The sequence below is a fragment of the Dendrobates tinctorius genome, unplaced genomic scaffold, assembly GCF_039654945.1.
Source record: "Dendrobates tinctorius isolate UK_male_01 unplaced genomic scaffold, ASM3965494v1 ptg000138l, whole genome shotgun sequence".
NCBI classification, from domain to species: Eukaryota; Metazoa; Chordata; class Amphibia; order Anura; family Dendrobatidae; genus Dendrobates; species Dendrobates tinctorius.
In genome coordinates, this window is record NW_027361806.1 from 15,318,387 (window position 1) to 15,338,746 (window position 20,360).

A 20,360-nucleotide genomic window follows, 5' to 3' on the forward strand; every position below is an offset into this window, starting at 1 on the left:
AAGCGCTGCCGGAGATCTCCTTTCACTTATTAAAGGGCATTTTCCCCTAAAATACAACACATCCAGTAAGTCCATTGTTTGACTCAGGAGAATCCTTTTAATAGTATAGTTTGTGTACCATCTCTGATTGCTGTCGGTAAATGGGGAAATGTTTGCTGAAGGCTTTACTGCTGAGTTTGTTGGTGGTCTTTTTGGGTGTCTTCTTCTGTATCACCATCAGTCTGTTTGTTGCACAGAAGCCGGGACTTACCGGGAACCTCCTGCTGCAGAACTTCCGACATCTGCAGATGGCCCAGCAGCAGCTCCTGAAGAGCTCACAGTCTAATAACGGTGTAAGTACGCAGCCAGCGGGGGGCGCTCTCCGCCTGCCTCCACATCTCCATTTGTGTCTAATACATGTTTTCCTTGGTGATAGAAGCCCGGCCTCCTGGGAGAAGCCCCGGTCTCCATCTTACAGACGGCGCAGAAAGGATCGGTGGAGGCTCTGCACAGAGAGCTGCCAAAAAGTGAGGGATTCTCAGTGAGCAGAGTTGGATGGTGACAGGCAGCTCCTGTCAGAGATCGGGTGCAGGGTAGCCTTTGCAATTTGGGGTCTGAATTTATGAATACGATATGCAGAAACCGACAAATGGCGCTGACACGGGGTTCTCCCAGCGAATGGTTAATATGTTATCTATATACAGAGATAAGATCGTGGCTTATTAGATCGCCCTGTGTCACCTTTGTACCGCTGCTGATGTGCAGCGTCAATGCTGCCTCACATAGACGTGATCTCCAGTAACAACTCCGGAGGGTCCACGATTTCTGATGAAAATCAATATAAATAAACCCCAACATGAGAGGAAGCCGCATTGCACTGTGTGGCTAGGAAGCATGAGGGTCTGCAATGTTTAGGATACCTCGACTAGCGCCCTTATATATCATCTGGTGTAGGTCCAGTGTGGCTGTAAGGGGGGGTCTGTGCTGTGCACATTCAATGCCTGTGGTGGATGTGTGATGTATATTTCTTCTCTGCATCTGTCATCCAGATCTGTTACCCTATTACCACAGTCTGCCCCAGCTGCCACAGGACAAGCCGTCTGCATCGGGGGCGTCCGAGGGGTCACTGCTGAGCGGACAGAATCCAGTGCACGTCCAGGGCGGCGCCGCAGACACTCTGCACACGGTGAGATGGAGCTGTTTGGCAATGTAAATGTTTCCATAGAGGTAGTGACAAGCACTATTCTCGCCCTTCTTGGAAGGTGGGCATAATATGGCCCCTGTGGACGAGCGGATGGCCTGGCGAGGCATGCTGTGTAAAGTGTAAGGCAATACAACTGGATGGCCTCTGTACAACACTGCCACCCAGTGGCTAAGCTGCACGCTACAGATCTCAGCAGCGGCTGCTTCTATCAGGCAGAAGTGCAGGGAGTTATCACACAGAGAAGCTGGATGTATGGGCTCCGAGTCATGGGGACTGGCATTCTCATTAGAGCGTTCGCTGGAGTAAGGTGTGCCACATACTAGCAGAGGCAGGGACTGTGGGCATTGTGACAATCCACACCCCTTTTAAAGCTTCATCCACTTTTAAAAAGTTGTGGTCGCTGGCAAAAAAAGCAAAAAACAGAGGTCTGTAATTGTTTGCACATTTAGTAGTTGTGCAAACATTTTTTTATACTTTCAATCAGTTTTAAGCCAGAAAATTCTGTCATTCCCTGAGATCAGGAGCAGATATGTACAAGATTACTGTCTCTGAATGGAAACGAGAGGGTTGTCATTCACTGACAGCAAGCAGATATTTGGGCATCCAGCCGCAGACAGGAATATCTGTGATCATTGTGGGAGTGTAAATAAATATATAATTTTTTTTTTTTTTTTTTTTTACATAAGCACATCTAAACACTCTTACAGGGTTTTTCCATGTACCAAAGTTAATTTTAATGAATACATTTTGGAATAACAATTATTTCCACAATTGAATGTTTAACCTCTTAACGATCCAATGACATATATATGTCATAGGTCGTGCATGTCCCTGCACTCCATGCGGGCTCTGGCGCTGAGCCCGGATGTTTTCCTGCATTTCGGCTGATTTCATCAGCTGACATGTGCCCCCCTAATAGCCATAGGTGAAATCACGATCCACCCGCAGCTGTTAACTTGTTAAATGCCGCTGTCTAACATGGCCGTGCCTGAAGCATGTCACTAATCCCGTCCATCGGGCCTGTATAACTTGATCACAGGGCGCTGATGGGTTGCAGACCGCCCCGTGGTTGTAATTGCCGGCACTCATTGCAGATGATCATTTTAGCTACACATAGCAGGGCTGAAGCTCTGATGTGTGTAACAGAAGTGATCAGATGATTGCAGCTTCTAGTCCTCCATGGACCATGGAGACTATTGAAGACAATCAAAAAAAAGTTTTAAAAAAATATAAAGGTTCAAATCCCACCCCCCTTTTGGCCCATTTAAAATAAAACAATAAAAAAACTAATACACTTATTTGGTATCGCCGCGTTCAGAATCGTCATGTCTATCAAAATATAAAAATAATTAATTCGCTTGGTAAACAGGCTAATGAGAAAAAAATCAATACGCCAGAATTACGTTTTTTTTTTTTTGTTTGTTTGTTGCAACAGTGCACAATCACAAGCAATCAAGAGATCGTATCTATTCCAAAATAGTGTCAATAAAAACATGAGCTCGGCACGCAAACGTTAAGCCATCACCCAGATCCTGAAAAATGGAGACGCTATGGGTCTCTGAAAATTTCACAAACTTTTTTTTTTTTTTTGCAAACTTTGGATATTTTTTCACCACTTAAATAAAAAAAGTACCTAGACATGTTTGGGATTTATGATCTAGCCAGAAAAATAAAAAAAGTTATGGCTCTGGTAAGAAAGGGGAGCATAAAAATTAAAACCAAAACCCCAAGGTTGTGAAGGGGTTAAATAAAATGTTCCTGTGCTGAGATAATCTTACAAATGTGTCCCTACTGTGTACTGGTGTCTGATCGTACCACAGCTCCTGAGCAGGGCAGGAAGCAGCATGGGCAAAAACAGGCCGAGAAATGTTTTACCTCACAAAAAGAACCAGCTGCGAGCCCTGCTGTAATGTCGGTATACTGTTTTGCTTCCTCCCCTTTCCCAGGAGCTGTGGTGTGATCAGACCATGTCCCTGTGCGGTCAGACCACGGCCATTACACAGCAGGGCACATTTATAAGATTCTCTTGGCACGGGAACATTTTATTTAAACTCATCGAATTGTGGAAATTATTATTATTCCAAGATCTACTGACTAATATGAGCTTTTGTTGGTGGGAAAACCCCTTTGTGCTTTTAGTTAGATTTTTCACGTTTCCACCACTAGGGGGCGATTACTCTTAATGCATGCAGTGATCTCCCCCTAGTGGCCACTGCAGACTGAGATTTGAAGCTTTGTAGTTTCATAATGTAACCTACATATAAGATGCCCTGTAATGTACTGTGACCTCCCTGATCTCACACACAGATTTTATATGAAGTGTTAATACTTAATTATCACAGTTTTATAAGTCAGCATTATTTATGTCGTAGAATAAGACAACCCACCAGACGTCACTGCTGGGGGAGCCGCCCAGGGACATCCGGCTTAGCACCAACCCATACCTGGACCTGGCCAGCGTGCTACCAGGTATCGCTGACATACTGACATCTATAAATGAGATTTTGGCTGAAAAATATCATCAACATTTGTATCCATCAGCAGGTTGTGTTTTCTGCAGGAAGGGCCCTGGGCTGCTGAGAAACGGCATTAAATATATTAGAGGCTTCTATTCTGTGTCTTGCAGGAATGGTCATCAGGGCAATCCACTCTCACGCTATGGACGGACTGATCTCTCAGGACACGGCAGCAGCACAGCCGGGACTGGACGGCTATGTCGCCTACAGCCAGCAATATGGGGATTACTCTCAGGTGGAGCACGTAGTCGCCTCACTACTCCAGGGGCAGGTAGGTGGCTGTCTGATGGTGACTAATCTCTGGTACTCTGTTCCAGGAGGGTCTGCAGCAGTGGTATGACCAATACTCCATGTACGGCGCACCCCAGACTGATGCCCCAGGTGACACCGGCCAGGTAAGAAGCTGCCTGGGTTACAGTGCATATTACACACATGCCACAATGTCCACCTTACCCCCTGTGAGTTCATCGGGGAGCAGCGAGATGTTAGTGGGGTTTCACTAGAGTTCTGTGTCCAGGCAGATCTATGTGTCTCCATGGTTATAGACGATAAACCCTGTTTAGTCTGTTCTTGGACTCTTGTTACTAAGCACCCTATGGCTCCTTTCAGTTAGCAAAAGTGATTGAACTAACCAACATGTGAATAAAGAATTTTATAGTCTGTAACCATGGAGATGCACCGTTCTTCATAGGTGCTGCAGACACAGAAGTATATGTTGCTTGCAGAGCTGCTTCATGTAATGATCTGAGATGCCTAAAGGCAATAAAACGCTTGTTGCAGTGCAGATGCCCAACCATAATCTCTTGTGCCTGGTTTGTGATGTGGCTGTTTGCACTGAGCTTGGGAGTATTTTAGGATTTAATAAAGGCGCGAGCAGCGCGGGATCCAGCGCCATCCCATGAATACATCAAGCTGACAGCTTTATTCCGAGGGTTCGGTCTGTTCCCTTCCCCGGCTGTAGAGGAGGGAGAACAGATGCTGAGCTGACTGCTCCCGGGCGGGTGTGCAGATTACATATGTACATAGTAATTACTCACAGAAGCCGCACTGTTAATATTTGGAGTTTAAAAACCTGCTGTAAATTATCCAGCTTCCCCCGTGGGTGTTCAGAACGATCTCACAGGCTGCGAAATAAAAGACCCCCACCCTCCTTCCTGCATAGTTATGTTTAGACATGGTGGGCGGACGTGAGGCAGAATCTGCATCTACACAAGGAGCAGCATCTGACGACCTCGTGCCGGTTTGCAGGTGAGGGGGCGACTGATCAAGGGGGCACACTTACATCTTGTAGAAACCCCTAACGAGCAGCATTGGGCTTAGTTGTCACGGAGCAAAATCACATTCATATAAATGACGGCACCATTGTAATTTAATGCCACCTCGGTAAAAACAAATCCTGGCCTCCGATAAGCAGAGGGGCAAAAAAAATGTAGCTGTCATTAAGGGGTTAATCACTCTCTTCATCAACAGTCGTCTTCCACTCTGGGTTTCGGGGACTACAGCACGTATGTCCAAGCGGCCCCCACTTACTATGCGAACGCACAAGCATTGTACCAGCCGGGGATAACAGCATCTGCAGAAAAGGTGAGTGAGCGCGTCTGGTGTCCGAAGTAAAATATCTACCCAGGTGGGAAAACAGCAGATCTAACAATGGTTCCTAATATAACACCTGATAAAGGAAGACTCCAAGGTAATGGATCCTGTGAAGGAGGCAGAGCATGTCTCTGGAATTCTCTTTACAGCACCTTGCCTTATGGTATCATGCTCTGCCCCTTCAGCTCTGCACTAGGCAATAAAGCAGGATATGTTGGGGGTTTTTTTAGTATTCTGCTTTTTCTTCCTTTACTAACATGCATATATATTAAGATAAAAATGTGGCTCTTGGAAAAGAGAATCTGCTCGCTGACTAGTACCTTTTTTTTTTTTTTTTTTTTTTTCTGAAGACCAGTGTCAAACATTTGTGTTTCATGACGATAGTAAGGACTGGGAATTGTGAACTGGCCACGTATCTCCTGACCTGAACTCCACATATGAGACTGTACAGTTTGGGTAAGGAGATCCAAGGCCAGTCTGTTTGTCACAGCTCATACACCATCATGAAACGGACATCATTCTGAGCTCCTCTTAGCTGATTTATGACTACGTCCGAGTTGAGCTCAACTATGATATGGTCTGTAGTCCTAAATCGGCAGATAAGAGTTGAAAAACCAAAACAGCTCACTGATGGATTATCAGTTAACTCATCCTGTACATGTCACACAGTTATTTTTTTTTAGCTCAAAATAAAATTGTATTGAAACATGCATTTAAATATTGCCCCTGATCTGATAGCATCTGTATGCTTTATTTCCATGCACACACTCTGCAAAAAAAAAAATAAATCCACCTTTCCATGTTCTGTTCTTGTAACCGCAGTTAACAGGCGGAGAGAAGCGGGCGTATATTCTCTCCAGTCCAGACGTCAGTACTGGATACTCCGAGCACTTTGGCCAAGCCTCTGGCGACACTGATTCCTACTTCAAGAGGAAGAAGGTCTATTGAGATTTGCACACGTACAACACCACCGTCACACCCAAAGATGCACAAAGTGGGTTATGCTGACTTTTGCAAGCCATTTAGTCTGGCACTGAAAGGGTTAGATTTGCCTAAACGAAGATACATACATATATGAAATTTCTCAGGCTGATTTGTTCTATAAAAGCAGGTGAAATCTCTGTGAAGATTTGTAGATATTTTCTACACTTAGCTGTGACTTGCTATTTACCTTTAATGGAGATGATTTCTTATATTCTTGTTATGGCCTGAAAATGTTTTGTTTTTTTTTTTCTTTCCTTTTTGTAAATACTAAGCAATAAAGAAACTAGGAAAGTTTTACTTTTTGGCCCTTGTAGTCTGTGTTGCTCCATGATGACCGGGTCTGATTCCTGTCGCTTTCTATGGTGCACAGCCATGTGTATGTGTCTTTTTATCAATATTTTGAGCTGAAAATACTTTTCTATACACCTCCTAGTGCAGCAGGATTTGCCACATTCATCGTACACAACTCTCTCATTTAGGTGAGTGTCTACAACTTTAGAATATTACTAAAAAATCTGGCACATTTGCCTGTGATGGAGAAACAATACTGTAGGAGAACTGCCCTCTTGTATAGAGAAGGACCCAGGTGTGTAATGACAAAGTGCCACCATATACAGTGGGTAGCATTGCATATGGCTGATTTTCCTGTTTTCTTGGTAAGTGGCCCTCTGATCCCAAATATCAATTTCCACTGTGGAGACCAGACTGTCGTTTAACAGAACATTTATTTATAGAAATAGTTACAAAGTGCCGACATTCACATTTAATAGTAACACAGAAAATGTAAGAAAAAAGTCATTTCCATTTAAAGTCCTTAATGTTTACATAACCAGAGTCTCTGCAGCCATCCATCTTAATATTCAGAGTTTTTGGGTTTTATTTTAGATTTTTTAATCAGATTATGCGCCAAAATTCACATGAAAAATGGCTTTAAATACATTTCCTCTTCATTGCAATAGGAAAATGTTGACATGAGAAAAGCAGCACAGTGTCAAAGTTTGGACATTTCTGATGTTAAAAAAAGCACTGAAAAAATCTGACTGTGCCCTTATACTGGATTCACTTATCTGATACTCGGGCAGGAGCAGTCTACATCCTTCCGATACTCGGGCAGGAGCAGTCTACATCCTTCCGATACTCGGGCAGGAGCAGTCTACATCCTTCCGATACTCGGGCAGGAGCAGTCTACATCCTTCCGATACTCGGGCAGGAGCAGTCTACATCCTTCCGATACTCGGGCAGGAGCAGTCTACATCCTTCCGATACTCGGGCAGGAGCAGTCTACATCCTTCCGATACTCGGGCAGGAGCAGTCTACATCCTTCCGATACTCGGGCAGGAGCAGTCTACATCCTTCCGATACTCGGGCAGGAGCAGTCTACATCCTTCCGATACTCGGGCAGGAGCAGTCTACATCCTTCCGATACTCGGGCAGGAGCAGTCTACATCCTTCCGATACTCGGGCAGGAGCAGTCTACATCCTTCCGATACTCGGGCAGGAGCAGTCTACATCCTTCCGATACTCGGGCAGGAGCAGTCTACATCCTTCCGATACTCGGGCAGGAGCAGTCTACATCCTTCCGATACTCGGGCAGGAGCAGTCTACATCCTTCCGATACTCGGGCAGGAGCAGTCTACATCCTTCCGATACTCGGGCAGGAGCAGTCTACATCCTTCCGATACTCGGGCAGGAGCAGTCTACATCCTTCCGATACTCGGGCAGGAGCAGTCTACATCCTTCCCACTTCTTTCAAATGCACTTGGGGCCCCAATTCATCAAAGTACAGGCGCATCTCACAAAATTAGAAAATCCTCAAAGTTAATTTATTTAAGAAATAGAAAAGGTGAAACTCATATTCTATAGAGTCATTACACAGAGTGATCTATTTCAAGTGTTTCTTTCTGTTAACCCCTTCACTACCAAGGGTGGTTTGCACATTCTTGACCAGGCCAATTTTTACAATTCTGACCACTGTCTCTTTGAGGTAATAACTCTGAAACGCTTCCATGGATCCCGGTGATTGACACTGTTTTCTCGTGACATATTGTACTTCATGTTAGTGGTAAAATTTCACATTCAAATAACTTGTGTTTATTTGTGAAAAAAAACAGAAATTTGGTGAAAATTTCGCAACTTTCCAACTTTGAACTTTTATGCTCTTAAATCACAGAGATACGGCACACAAAAAACTTAAGTAACAATTCCCACATTTACTTTACATCAGCACAATTTTGGAACCAAAATTTTTTTTGTTAGGAAGTTATAAGGGTTTAAAGTTGACCAGCGATTTCTCATTTTTACAAAGCCATTTTATTTTTAGGGACCACATCCCATTTGAAGCCACTTTGATGGGTCTATATGATAGATAATACCCAAAAGTGACACCATTCTAAAAACTGCACCCCTCAAGGTGCTCAAAACCACATTCAAGAAGTTTATTAACCCTTCAGGTGCGTCACAGGAATTTTTTTTAAAAAAAATGAACATTTAACTTTTTCACACAAAAAAAATACTTCAGGTTCAATTTTTTTTTTTTACTTTACCAAGGGTAACAGGAGAAATTGGACTGGAAAAGTTATAGTGCAGCTTGTCCTGAGTACACTGTTTTGGCGCATGGCAGAGCTCAGAAGGGAAGGAGCGCTGTTTGACTTTTTCAATGCAAAATTGCCTGGAATTCAGATCGGACGCCATGTCACGTTTGGAGAGCCCCTGAAGTACCTAAACAGTGGAAACCCCCCACAAGTGACCCCATTTTGGAAACTAGACACCCCCCCCCAAGGAACTTATCTAGATATGTGATGAGCACTTTGAACCCCCAAGGGCTTCACAGAAGTTTATAATGCCCGGGCATGAAAATAAAAAAAATCGTATTTTTTCCATAAAAATTATATTTTTGCCCCCATTTTTTTTTTTTATTTTCCTAAGGGTAACAGGAGAAATTGGACCCCAAAAGTTGTTTTGCAATTTGTCCTGAGTAGGCTGATGCCCTATATGTGGGGGTAAAACACTGTTTGGGAGCATGGCAGAGCTTGGAAGGGAAGGAGCACCATTTGATTTTTTTCAACGCAGAATTGGCTGGAATTGAGATTAGACGCCATGTTGCGTTTGGACAGCTCCTGATCTGCCCAAACAGTGGAAACCCCCCAATTATAACTCCAACCCTAACCCTAATGGGAAAATGGAAATAAATGCATTTTCTTTTAATTTTATTATTTTTCCCTTACTAAGGGGGTGATAACGGGGGGGTTTGATTTACTATTTATGGCGGTTTTTATGTTTGGCAGCTGTCGCACGCTAAAAGACGCTTTTTATTGTAAAAATAGTTTTTGCATCACCACATATTGAGAGCTATAGTGTTTCCATATTTTGACCCACCGAGTCATGTGAGGTCTTATTTTTTACGGGACGAGTTGTCGTTTCTATTGGTATCATTTTCGGGCACGTGACATCTTTTGATCGCTTTTTATTCCGATTTTTGGGACGCAAAATGAACAAAAACCAGCGTTTCATGAATTTCTTTTGGGGGGTGCGTTTACACCGTTCCGCCGGCAGTAAAATTGATAAGGCGGTTTTATTCTTTGGGTCAGAACGATTACAGCGATACCTCATTTATGTCTTTTTTGTGTTTTGGTGCTTTTATGCAATGAAAACAATTTTATATAAAAAATTATTTTTGCATCGCTTTATTCTGCGAGCTATAATTTTATTTTTTCGCTGATGACGCTGTATGGCGGCTCGTTTTTTGCAGGACAAGATGACGTTTTCAGCGGTACCATGGATATTTGAGTTTTTGATCGCGCATTATTGCACATTTTGTTCAGCGGTATGATAATCATTATTTTTTGCCTTTTTATTTTTTAAGGGGTTCGCTAAAGGGGTTAACTAATGGGACAGTTTTATAGGGCGGGTCGTTACAGACGCAGCGATACCAAATATGTGTACTTTAATTTTATTTTTTTTTAACTTTATTACATTGTCCCAGGGGGGACATAACTCATGTGACAGATCGCTGATCTGTCACAGGCCAGTGCCTGTCCCCCCTGGGACAAGGCTTCCTTGTGCCTGCACTTTGCAAGCACTGAGGAAGCCAGCTCCCTGCAGGTCCCCGTCGCCATCTTGGATCCTGGGACCTGCAGGGATGGAACCCCCCCGCAGCAGCGCTGCACATTGTGCTGCTGTGGGGTGCTCAGGGAAGCACAGAGGGAGCCCCCTCCCTGCTGATGCTTCCCTTTAACCCCTGGTACACCGCAATAGTGTGATCGCGGTGTGCCAAGGGGTTAACGTGTCGGGGGCGGTCCGTGACTGCCCCTGACACATTATCACAGCTGACACCCAGCACAATCAGCTGACACCTGGCCACGATCAGCAGCGCTCACCATGTGGGCGCCGCTGATCGCCAGGACATAATATTCCGTCCATGGGAATTAGGTCCAGGGTCACATGGACAGAATTTACGTCCATTGTAGGAAAGGGGTTAATGTTGTTCAAGCATGCCACAATCACGCCTATCCTTAAAAAGCCAACCCTCGACCCAACCGCTATGTCCAGCTATCACCCAATATCGTTGCTCCCATTCGCTTCCAAACTCCTGGAACAGCACGTCCACGTGGAACTTTCCTCCCACCTATCATCTAACTCGCTCTTTGACAATCTACAATCTGGTTTCTGCCCCCATCACTCCACTGACCAAAATTACTAATGACCTACTTACAGCCAAATCAAATGAACAATACTCTATACTCCTGCTTCTAGACCTGTCCGCTGCATTTGACACAGTTGACCACTGCCTCCTACTACAGATCCTCTCCTTCGGCATCAAAGGCCTCGCCCTATCCTGGATCTCCTCATACCTTTCCAACCGCACATTCAGCGTCTCCCACTCCTACACTAGCTCCTCATCCCACCCTCTCTCTGTTGGAGTTCCCCAAGGCTCTGTTTTAGGATCCCTACTCTTAATCTATACACTTGGTCTGGGGCAACTCAAAGGCCCATGGATTCCAGTACCACCTTTAGGCTGGAGTCACACACAAAATCGGTCCTAATTTTTAATGGTTAACGGTACGAAATCACACAAAGATTTCTTGTCCAGGGATCCGTCTGTCATCAGAATTTCCGGCGATGAACCAATTTTATTCACATCTAAGCATCAAATTGACATCCAATGCCAATGCCTGATGCTCTTTCCTGTTGACCTGGAGAAGTCTTGCAATTTAATCGCAAGTCACACGTGTGGTGCGTTTTCAATGCGATTTTTAATCGCATCCATAGACTTTCATTGGCGAATCGGATCCGAAAATCGGTGACAATCGCAGCATGCTGCCATTGTCTCGGTCCGAGGAATGGATCCGATAAAAAAAAAAACACATGATGGGAGCAGCACCATTGAATAACATTGGGACGAATGCAATGCGATTTTTAATCGCATTGCATTCGTCCGATTTTATCGCTAGTGTGACTCCGGCCTTATGCTGATGACACTCAAATCTACCTCTCTGGCCCAGACGTCACCTCTCTGCTGTCCAGAATCCCGGAGTGTCTATCAGCCATATCCTTCTTCTTCTCTCGCTTCCTCAAACTCAATGTAGACAAATCTGAACTCATCATCTTTCATCCATCTCACAGATCTTCTTTACCCGACCTAGCTATAACAATTAATGACATCACACTTTCCCCAGTACCAGAAGTCCGCTGCCTCGGAGTAACCCTTGACTCTGCCCTGTCCTTCAAACCGCACATCCAAGCTCTTTCTACTTCCTGTCGCCTCCAGCTCAAAAATATTTCCAGAATTGTCCTTTCCTCAACCCTCAATCTACTAAAATGCTTGTGCATGCCCTCATCTCCCGCCTCGACTACTGCAACATCCTTTTCTGTGGTCTCCCTGCTAACACCCTCACACCTCTCCAGTCCATCCTTAACTCTGCCGCCCGACTAATTCATCTCTCTCCTCTGCTAATCTCTTCACTGGCTCCCATTCCCTCAGCGTATCCAGTTCAAATTACTAATTCTGACCTACATGGCCATCTATAACCTGTCTCCCCCATATGTCTCTGAACTAATCTCCCGGTACCTTCCCTCACGTAATCTCCGGTCCTCCCAAGACCTCCTCTCAGCCACACTTATTCGCTCCTCACCCAACCGCCTCCAAGACTTCTCCCGAATAGCCCCTATTCTCTGGAATTCTTTGCCCCAACAAGTCCGACTATCAACCACATTTGGATCCTTCAGACGGAACCTGAAAACCCACCTCTTCAGGAAAGCCTACAGCCTGCAATGACCCCGCTACCTCCTTCTCTCTCACCACTACCGGTGATATCACCTCAACCAACACCGGGACTGCTGCAACCCACCAACCTACTGTCTCCTTCCCCACCATCCTGTAGCATGTAAGCCTGAAAGGGCAGGGTCCTCTCTCCCCTCTGTACCAATCTGTCATTGTTAGTTTACTGTAAGTGATATTTGTAATTTGTATGTAACCTCTTCTCATGTACAGCACCATGGAACCAATGGTGCTATATAAATAAATAATAATGATAAACCCAAAAGTCATTGTCTCTATTTGAATACTTTAACACCAGCTTGAAAAAATTATTTTAAAAGCCAAAGTGTTGGCCTACGGAAATACAGTGCCTACAAGTAGTATTCAATCCCCTGCAGATTTAGCAGGTTTGATAAGATGCAAATAAGTTAGAGACTTCAAACTTCACACAAGAGCAGGATTTATTAACAGATGCATAAATCTTAAAAAAACAAAAAATTATGTGGCTCAGTTAAATTTTAATACATTTTAAACATAAAAGTGTGGGTCAATTATTATTCAACCCCTAGTTTTATATTTTGTGGAATAACCCTTGTTTGCAATTACAGCTAATAATCGTCTTTTATAAGACCTGATTAGGCCGGCACAGGTCTCTGGAGATATCTTGGCCCACTCCTCCATGCAGATCTTCTCCAAGTTATCTAGGTTCTTTGGGTGTCTCATGTGGACTTTAATCTTGAGCTCCTTCCACAAGTTTTCAATTGGGTTAAGGTCAGGAGACTGACTAGGCCACTGCAACACCTTGATTTTTTCCCTCTCGAACCAGGCCTTGGTTTTCTTGGCTGTGTGCTTTGGGTCGTTGTCTTGATGGAAGATGAAATGACGACCCATCTTAAGATTCTTGATGGAGGAGCGGAGGTTCTTGGCCAAAATCTCCAGGTAGGCCGTGCTATCCATCTTCCCATGGATGCGGACCAGATGGCCAGGCCCCTTGGCTGAGAAACAGCCCCACAGCATGATGCTGCCACCACCATGCTTGACTGTAGGGATGGTATTCTTGGGGTCGTATGCAGTGCCATCCAGTCTCCAAACGTCACGTGTGTGGTTGGCACCAAAGATCTCGATCTTGGTCTCATCAGACCAGAGAACCTTGAACCAGTCTGTCTCAGAGTCCTCCAAGTGATCATGAGCAAACTGTAGACGAGCCTTGACATGACGCTTTGAAAGTAAAGGTACCTTACGGGCTCGTCTGGAACGGAGACCATTGCGGTGGAGTACGTTACTTATGGTATTGACTGAAACCAATGTCCCCACTGCCATGAGATCTTCCCGGAGCTCCTTCCTTGTTGTCCTTGGGTTAGCCTTGACTCTTCGGACAAGCCTGGCCTCGGCACGGGAGGAAACTTTCAAAGGCTGTCCAGGCTGTGGAAGGCTAACAGTAGTTCCATAAGCCTTCCACTTCCAGATGATGCTCCCAACAGTGGAGACAGGTAGGCCCAACTTCTTGGAAAGGGTTTTGTACCCCTTGCCAGCCTTGTGACCCTCCACGATCTTGTCTCTGATGGCCTTGGAATGCTCCTTTGTCTTTCCCATGTTGACCATGTATGAGTGCTGTTCACAAGTTTGGGGAGGGTCTTAAATAGTCAGAAAAGGCTGGAAAAAGAGATAATTAATCCAAACATGTGAAGCTCATTGTTCTTTGTGCCTGAAATACTTCCTAATACTTTAGGGGAACCAAACAGAATTCTGGTGGTTTGAGGGGTTGAATAATAAATGACCCTCTGAATAAACTTTTCACAATTTAAAAAAAAATTAAACAAAGAAATAACATTCTTTTTTGCTGCAGTGCATTTCACACTTCCAGGCTGATCTACAGTCCAAATGACACAATGCCAAGTTAATTCCGAATGTGTAAACCTGCTAAATCTGCAGGGGGTTGAATACTACTTGTAGGCACTGTATATGTTCAGTAAATGCACTCAACACTTGATGCAGCGTGGCATGAGAAGTCTCCACAATCAGTGATGGTTTGGGGAGCCATGTCCATCTGCTGGTGTAGGTCCACTGTTTTATCAAGACCAAAGTCAGCGCAGCCGTCTACCAGGACATTTTAGATCTCTTCATGCTTCCCTCTGCTGACAAGCTTTATGGAGATGGAAATGTCATTCTCCAGCAGGACTTGGCCCCTGTCCACACTGCCAAAGGGACCAATACCTGGTGTACACACAACAGTATCACTGTGCTTGATTGGCAGCAAACTCGCTTGACCTTAACCCCATAGAGAATCTATGGAGTATTGTCAAGAGGAATATGAGACACCAGACCCAACAATGCAGACGAGCTGAAGGCTGCTATCAAAGCAACCTGGGCTTCCATAACCCCTCAGCAATGCCACAGGCTGATCGCCTCCATGCCACGCCGCATTGATGCAAAAGGAGTGCGACCAAGTATTGAGTGCATTTACTGAACATACATTTCAGTAGGGTGACACTTCAGATTTTAAAATCATTTTTTCAAGCTGGTGTGTTACAAAGTATTCTAATTTACTGAGATAATGACTTTTGGGTTTTCATTGGCTGTAAGCCATAATCCTCAACATTACCAGAAATAAACGTGTAATGATTTTATAGAATGAGATTCACTTTTTGTATTGAAGAATTTAAATTAACTTTTTGATTATATTCTAATGCACCTGTAATTTCACCAGAAAACTGGCATAAAAGCTTTAAGTCACAATTTTGTTGTGCAAAATCTTTGGTATTTTCATGCCCGTGTGAATAATCTCAGCTGCAATAGGCAACAACTACCCAACAAAAGTACTAGGGTTTTATACTCCAGAAACTCCTTGACTGGAGTAGTATTTTGGTGCAGCAGACGCCTTTCAGAAGAGGCGCTTAAATTAATTGTGTGGTATGTACCTCTTAGGCTGTGTGCACACGATGCAGAAGTGTGATTTACAGTAGCATGTAAATCAATGAAAACCACTGTGCAGACACTGCGGATTTTTCCGTGCGGTTTTCTTGCGGTACAAAATCCGCAGCATGTCCCTTCTTTTGTGCAGTTTTCCACCTCCCCAGTCTTCAAATCCACAGGGGGAAACATGGATTTTTGTGAGTACTCACCGTAAAATCCTTTTCTCCGAGACGCTCATTGGGGGACACAGAGACTGTGGGTGTGTGCTTCTGCCGTCTGGAGGCCGACACTAAGTGTACAAAAAAAGAGTTAGCTCCTCCTCCGCCGCATACACCCTCGCCCCTAGGCCGGGCGTAACTCAGTTTAGTGCATAAGCAGTAGGAGAACGCGCCTTAAACTCAGGCAAGAAACTATATGTCTGAAAAAGGGGGCCACCCTAAACCTTGTACAAGGATTTGTAAAACTCAAAATAAGTAAATGCCAACTGGCTGATAGGGTGGGTGCTGTGTCCCCCAATGAGCGTCTCGGAGAAAAGGATTTTACGGTGAGTACTCACAAAAATCCATGTTTCTCCTTCGTCTCATTGGGGGACACAGAGACTGTGGGACGTCCTAAAGCAGTCCTCTGGGCGGGATCTTAGCTCACCCAATCCCTGCTAATTTGCGCCCCTGATTAGAGGTGCGCAACTGCTGCCTGGAGAATCTTTCTTCCCAGGCTTGCATCCGAGGATGCCTGGGTATGTACGTTATAATGTTTGACAAACGTATGTAAACTGGACCAGGTAGCTGCTTTGCATACCTGCTCCGCTGAAGCCTGGTGTCGTAGTGCCCATGAGGCACCCACTGCCCGTGCCGAGTGAGCCTTGATCCCTGCCGGAACCGGCGTGCCACTGATTTGATAAGCTTCTTGGACCGTCAGGCGAACCCATCTGGCCAAAGTCGCTCTGGACGCAGCGAGCCCCTTCCGCCGTCCCTCTGGAACCACGAATAGAGCGTCTGTCTGGCGGAATGGCGCCGTCCTTGTCACATACCTCCTAAGAGCTCTTACCAGATCCAGGGTGTGCAAAGCCTTCTCTACCCTGTGCACCGGTGCCGGGCAAAACGAGGGTAAAACGATGTCTTCGTTGATATGAAATGCAGACACAACCTTCGGCAAGAAGGGGGGAGCTGGCCTTAAAACTACCTTATCCTTATAAAAGGTTAGGAACGGTGGTTTACAAGATAAGGCCGCCAATTCCGAAACCCGCCTAATAGACGTTATGGCTACTAGAAAAACGACCTTTCTGGACAGGTAAGGTAAGGAGACCTCTTGCAATGGTTCGAAAGGGGCCTCCTGAAGGGCTCTGAGCACCAAGTTCAGGTCCCATGATTCCGTCGGCGCCCTATAGGGGGGTACTAAATGTGCGACCCCCTGCATAAACGTCCTAACCTGCCAGACGGAAGCGACTTTTCGTTGGAAAAGTACCGACAGGGCCGAGATTTGCGTTCTGAGGGAACTCGGGGCCAACCCTGCCTGTAGAAAAGCCAGTACGTTGGGGATCGAAAAAACCAGAGGAGCCACTTCACGATCCCTACACCAACGGAAGAAAACTTCCCAAGTTCGATGATACACCCTCGCCGAGGAAGGCTTTCGGGCACTCACCATCGTGGCCGCCACATCGCGTCTGAATCCTGCCTGTGTTAACAGCCAAGATTCAATGGCCACGCCGTCAAACACAGGGCCCCTAAGTTCGGATGGCAGATCGGCCCTTGGGACAGTAAGTCCGGCCGATCTGGAAGACGCCAGGGTACGTCCACCACTAGTTGGACCAGATCTGCGTACCAGGCCCGCCGGGGCCAGTCTGGGGCCAGCAGAATTGCTGGAACCTTCTCTCTCCTTATTTTCCTGATAACTCTTGGAAGCAGCGGCAGCGGGGGGAACAAGTACGGGAGACGAAACTGGCTCCACGGGAGCACCAGCGCGTCTGCTGCGATTGCCTGCGGATCGAGGGATCGAGCGACAAACCTTAGTACTTTGGCATTCTCTCTGGATGCCATAAGGTCCACGTCTGGTGTCCCCCACCGTTGGCAGATCTGCTGAAAGATCTCGGGGTGCAGGGACCATTCCCCTGCCGCGACCCCCTGTCGGCTGAGAAAATCTGCCGCCCAGTTTTCGACTCCTGGAATGTGCACCGCTGAAATTACCACGCGGTTCTTCTCCGCCCAACGTAGTACCAGTCCGACCTCGCGCATGGCTGCCTGGCTGCGCGTGCCCCCTTGATGGTTGACATATGCTACTGCTGTAGCATTGTCCGTCTGGATGCGCACCGGCCGGTGTCTCAGGAAACACTGGAAATGTTGTAGGGCCAATCGTATTGCCCGTATCTCCAGAATGTTGATCGGGAGAACTATCTCCTGAACGGACCACCGCCCCTGGGCTATGTGACTCTGGAAAACTGCTCCCCAACCTTGCAGGCTTGCATCGGTCGTCACCACCAACCATTGTTCCGGGGGAAAGGGTTTCCCCTGGACCAGAGACGAGTCGCGAGTCCACCACCGGAGTGAACCCCGTACCAGCGGAGACAACTTGCACCGATGACTGAGAGACAGCAGCCTCCGGTCCCATGCTGTCAAGAGCGCATGCTGAAGCGGACGGAGATGGAACTGGGCAAACGGGATTGCTTCTATCGCCGCCACCATTCTGCCCAAAACACTCATGCCATACCGGATGGATCTGGAGCCCGGCTGTAGAAGGTTCCGTATCCCTTGCTTGATTTTTTGCGCCTTGTCCTGAGGGAGGATCACCAGCCCCCGGGAGGTGTCGAAAATCATGCCCAGGAACACGATTTTTTGGGCTGGAACCAAAGACGACTTGCTCCAATTGATCAGCCAGCCCAGACGGGCCAGGGTATCCAGAGTAATACTGACATTGTCCTGGCACTCCTGAAACGACGGCCCCTTTACCAAAAGGTCGTCCAGGTAAGGTAACACCGTTATGCCCCGTGCATGCAGGATGGCCATAACCACCGCCATTATCTTTGTAAAGACTCTGGGGGCAGTGGCCAGACCGAAGGGCAGAGCCACGAATTGGAAGTGACGTCCTCCGATCGCAAATCGCAGGAACCTCTGGTGTGGGGGGAATATCGGAATATGCAGATATGCATCCTGCACATCGATTGAGGCCAGGAATTCCCCTGGATCCATGGCTGCAATGACCGAGCGGAGGGATTCCATCCGGAATCGCCTGACCCTGATGAATCTGTTTAGGATCTTTAGATCCAGAACCGGCCTCACAGTCCCGTCTTTTTTGGGGACCGAAAAAAGATTGGAGTAAAACCCCTGCGACTCTTCGCCCTGCGGCACTGGGGCGATGACCCCTTTGTGCTGTAGCGATGTTACAGCCTGTAACAAACTCTCCGCCTGCGAATCTGTTTTGGAAAGTCGCGAACGGAAGAATCGCTGAGGTGGCCGTCCGACAAACTCTATCTTGTACCCGGACGATACAAGTTCTGCCACCCAAGTGTCGCGTGTCACTGCGACCCAAACGTGGCTGAACCTTAGTAGGCGTCCGCCCACTCTGTCGTCCGTAGGTACGGAGTGCCTCCAGTCATTTAGCTGGAGGCTTTTGGGGCTTGGCCCCCTTCGCTCTGGGTAAATGGCCTCGGCCTCTACCCAGCGGATTGGCCCTGTAAGAGACTTGTTTTTCCCTACTTTGGCCATCGTTTGCGGAGGAGTACGCCCTGGCCGAAGTCCCCCCCCAGGGGCTACGAAAGGGTCGAAAACGCCTTTGCGTTTGCCTGAATGCCGGGCAACTTCTCTGCTGCGGAAGGAAACTACTTTTCCCCCCTGTGGCTTCTGAGATAAGCCTATCCAGCTTCTCACCGAACAGTCGATTGCCCTGAAACGGCAATGAGGTTAAGGATTTTTTAGAGATAGAATCCGCTTTCCACAGTCTCAGCCATAATGCACGCCTAATGGCGATCGCATTCGCCACCGCCGAGCACTCGGCCGCGTCCAGTGAGGCGCTGACAAGATAATCACTTGCTCCTGACATCTGATTTGCCACCTCTAAGACCTCCGCGGGGAGATCCCTGTCCTGGAGGGCCTTATACAGAGCGTCCCCCCACGAAACCATGGCCTTAGCCACCCAAGTCGCCGCAAAGGAGGGGGCCAGAGCCGACCCTGCTGCCTCATATACCGAGCGGGCAAGCCCGTCCATGAGGCGATCAGTTGGGTCCTTTATAGAGGAAACACTGGGTAACGACAATAGCGATCTTGATGCTAAACGTGATACCGGAGGGTCCACTACTGGCGACTCTACCCAAGCCTTATGGAGCTCAGGGGGAAACGGATACTTTGCCTGCAGCGCTTTTTGCATAGCAAAACGCTTATCCGGGTGATCTCTATGTTTCTGGACTAGCTCCTCAAACTCCGGATGCGTGGCAAATCTTCTATGTGGTCGCCTGGATTTCTTAAAAGAGACCTTGTGACCTGAGACTGTGGGCACATCGTCCTCGATCTCTAATGTCTGGTTGACTGCCTCAATGAGACTGTCCACCGAATCCTGGAACCCCAGACTTTCTAGATTCCAGGCCTCTTCCTCCTCTCCTTCATCCTGATCGCTCCCAGAGCTCAGTGACGGGGAACGGGATGCCCTAATACCCGCCGCCGAAGCCCCGGAGGGTCCGGCCGACGGGGAACGAACCCTCTTGATATGAGCTTGCCTGGTACTGGAGCGACCTCTAATGGTTGGAGGGTCCTGAGACGAGGACGAGCTCTCTTCCGCTGGCAGACCCCCCTCCCTGTTCCTGCCCGGGCCCTGAAGGGATTCAATTGCCCTTGTAAGGGACAGCATAGACTGCGATAAGGACACCGCCCATTCCGGGGGGTCCTGACCCCTGGGTTCAGAAACAGTGGGGGGCTCCTGGGCGCGCTCC

At 46.9% G+C, this 20,360-nt stretch overlaps 1 protein-coding gene across 2 annotated transcripts in view; it reads left to right on the forward strand.

Moving 5' to 3' along the window:
• RAVER2 (ribonucleoprotein, PTB binding 2) overlaps positions 1-6,573 on the forward strand; it is a 45,362-nt gene extending 38,789 nt beyond the window's left edge. The window contains exons 7-14 of one of the 2 annotated variants that reach the window (XM_073544691.1): positions 237-332; positions 416-506; positions 1,029-1,165; positions 3,556-3,652; positions 3,810-3,934; positions 4,017-4,094; positions 5,170-5,283; positions 6,115-6,573. In XM_073544691.1, the coding sequence (XP_073400792.1) occupies positions 237-332; positions 416-506; positions 1,029-1,165; positions 3,556-3,652; positions 3,810-3,934; positions 4,017-4,094; positions 5,170-5,283; positions 6,115-6,240 (864 nt within the window). In that variant the 3' untranslated portion in view covers positions 6,241-6,573. The remainder of the gene's footprint in view (positions 1-236; positions 333-415; positions 507-1,028; positions 1,166-3,555; positions 3,653-3,809; positions 3,935-4,016; positions 4,095-5,169; positions 5,284-6,114) is intronic. The other variant, XM_073544692.1, reaches the window with a different exon arrangement.
• The last annotated feature ends 13,787 nt before the right edge of the window (positions 6,574-20,360 follow it).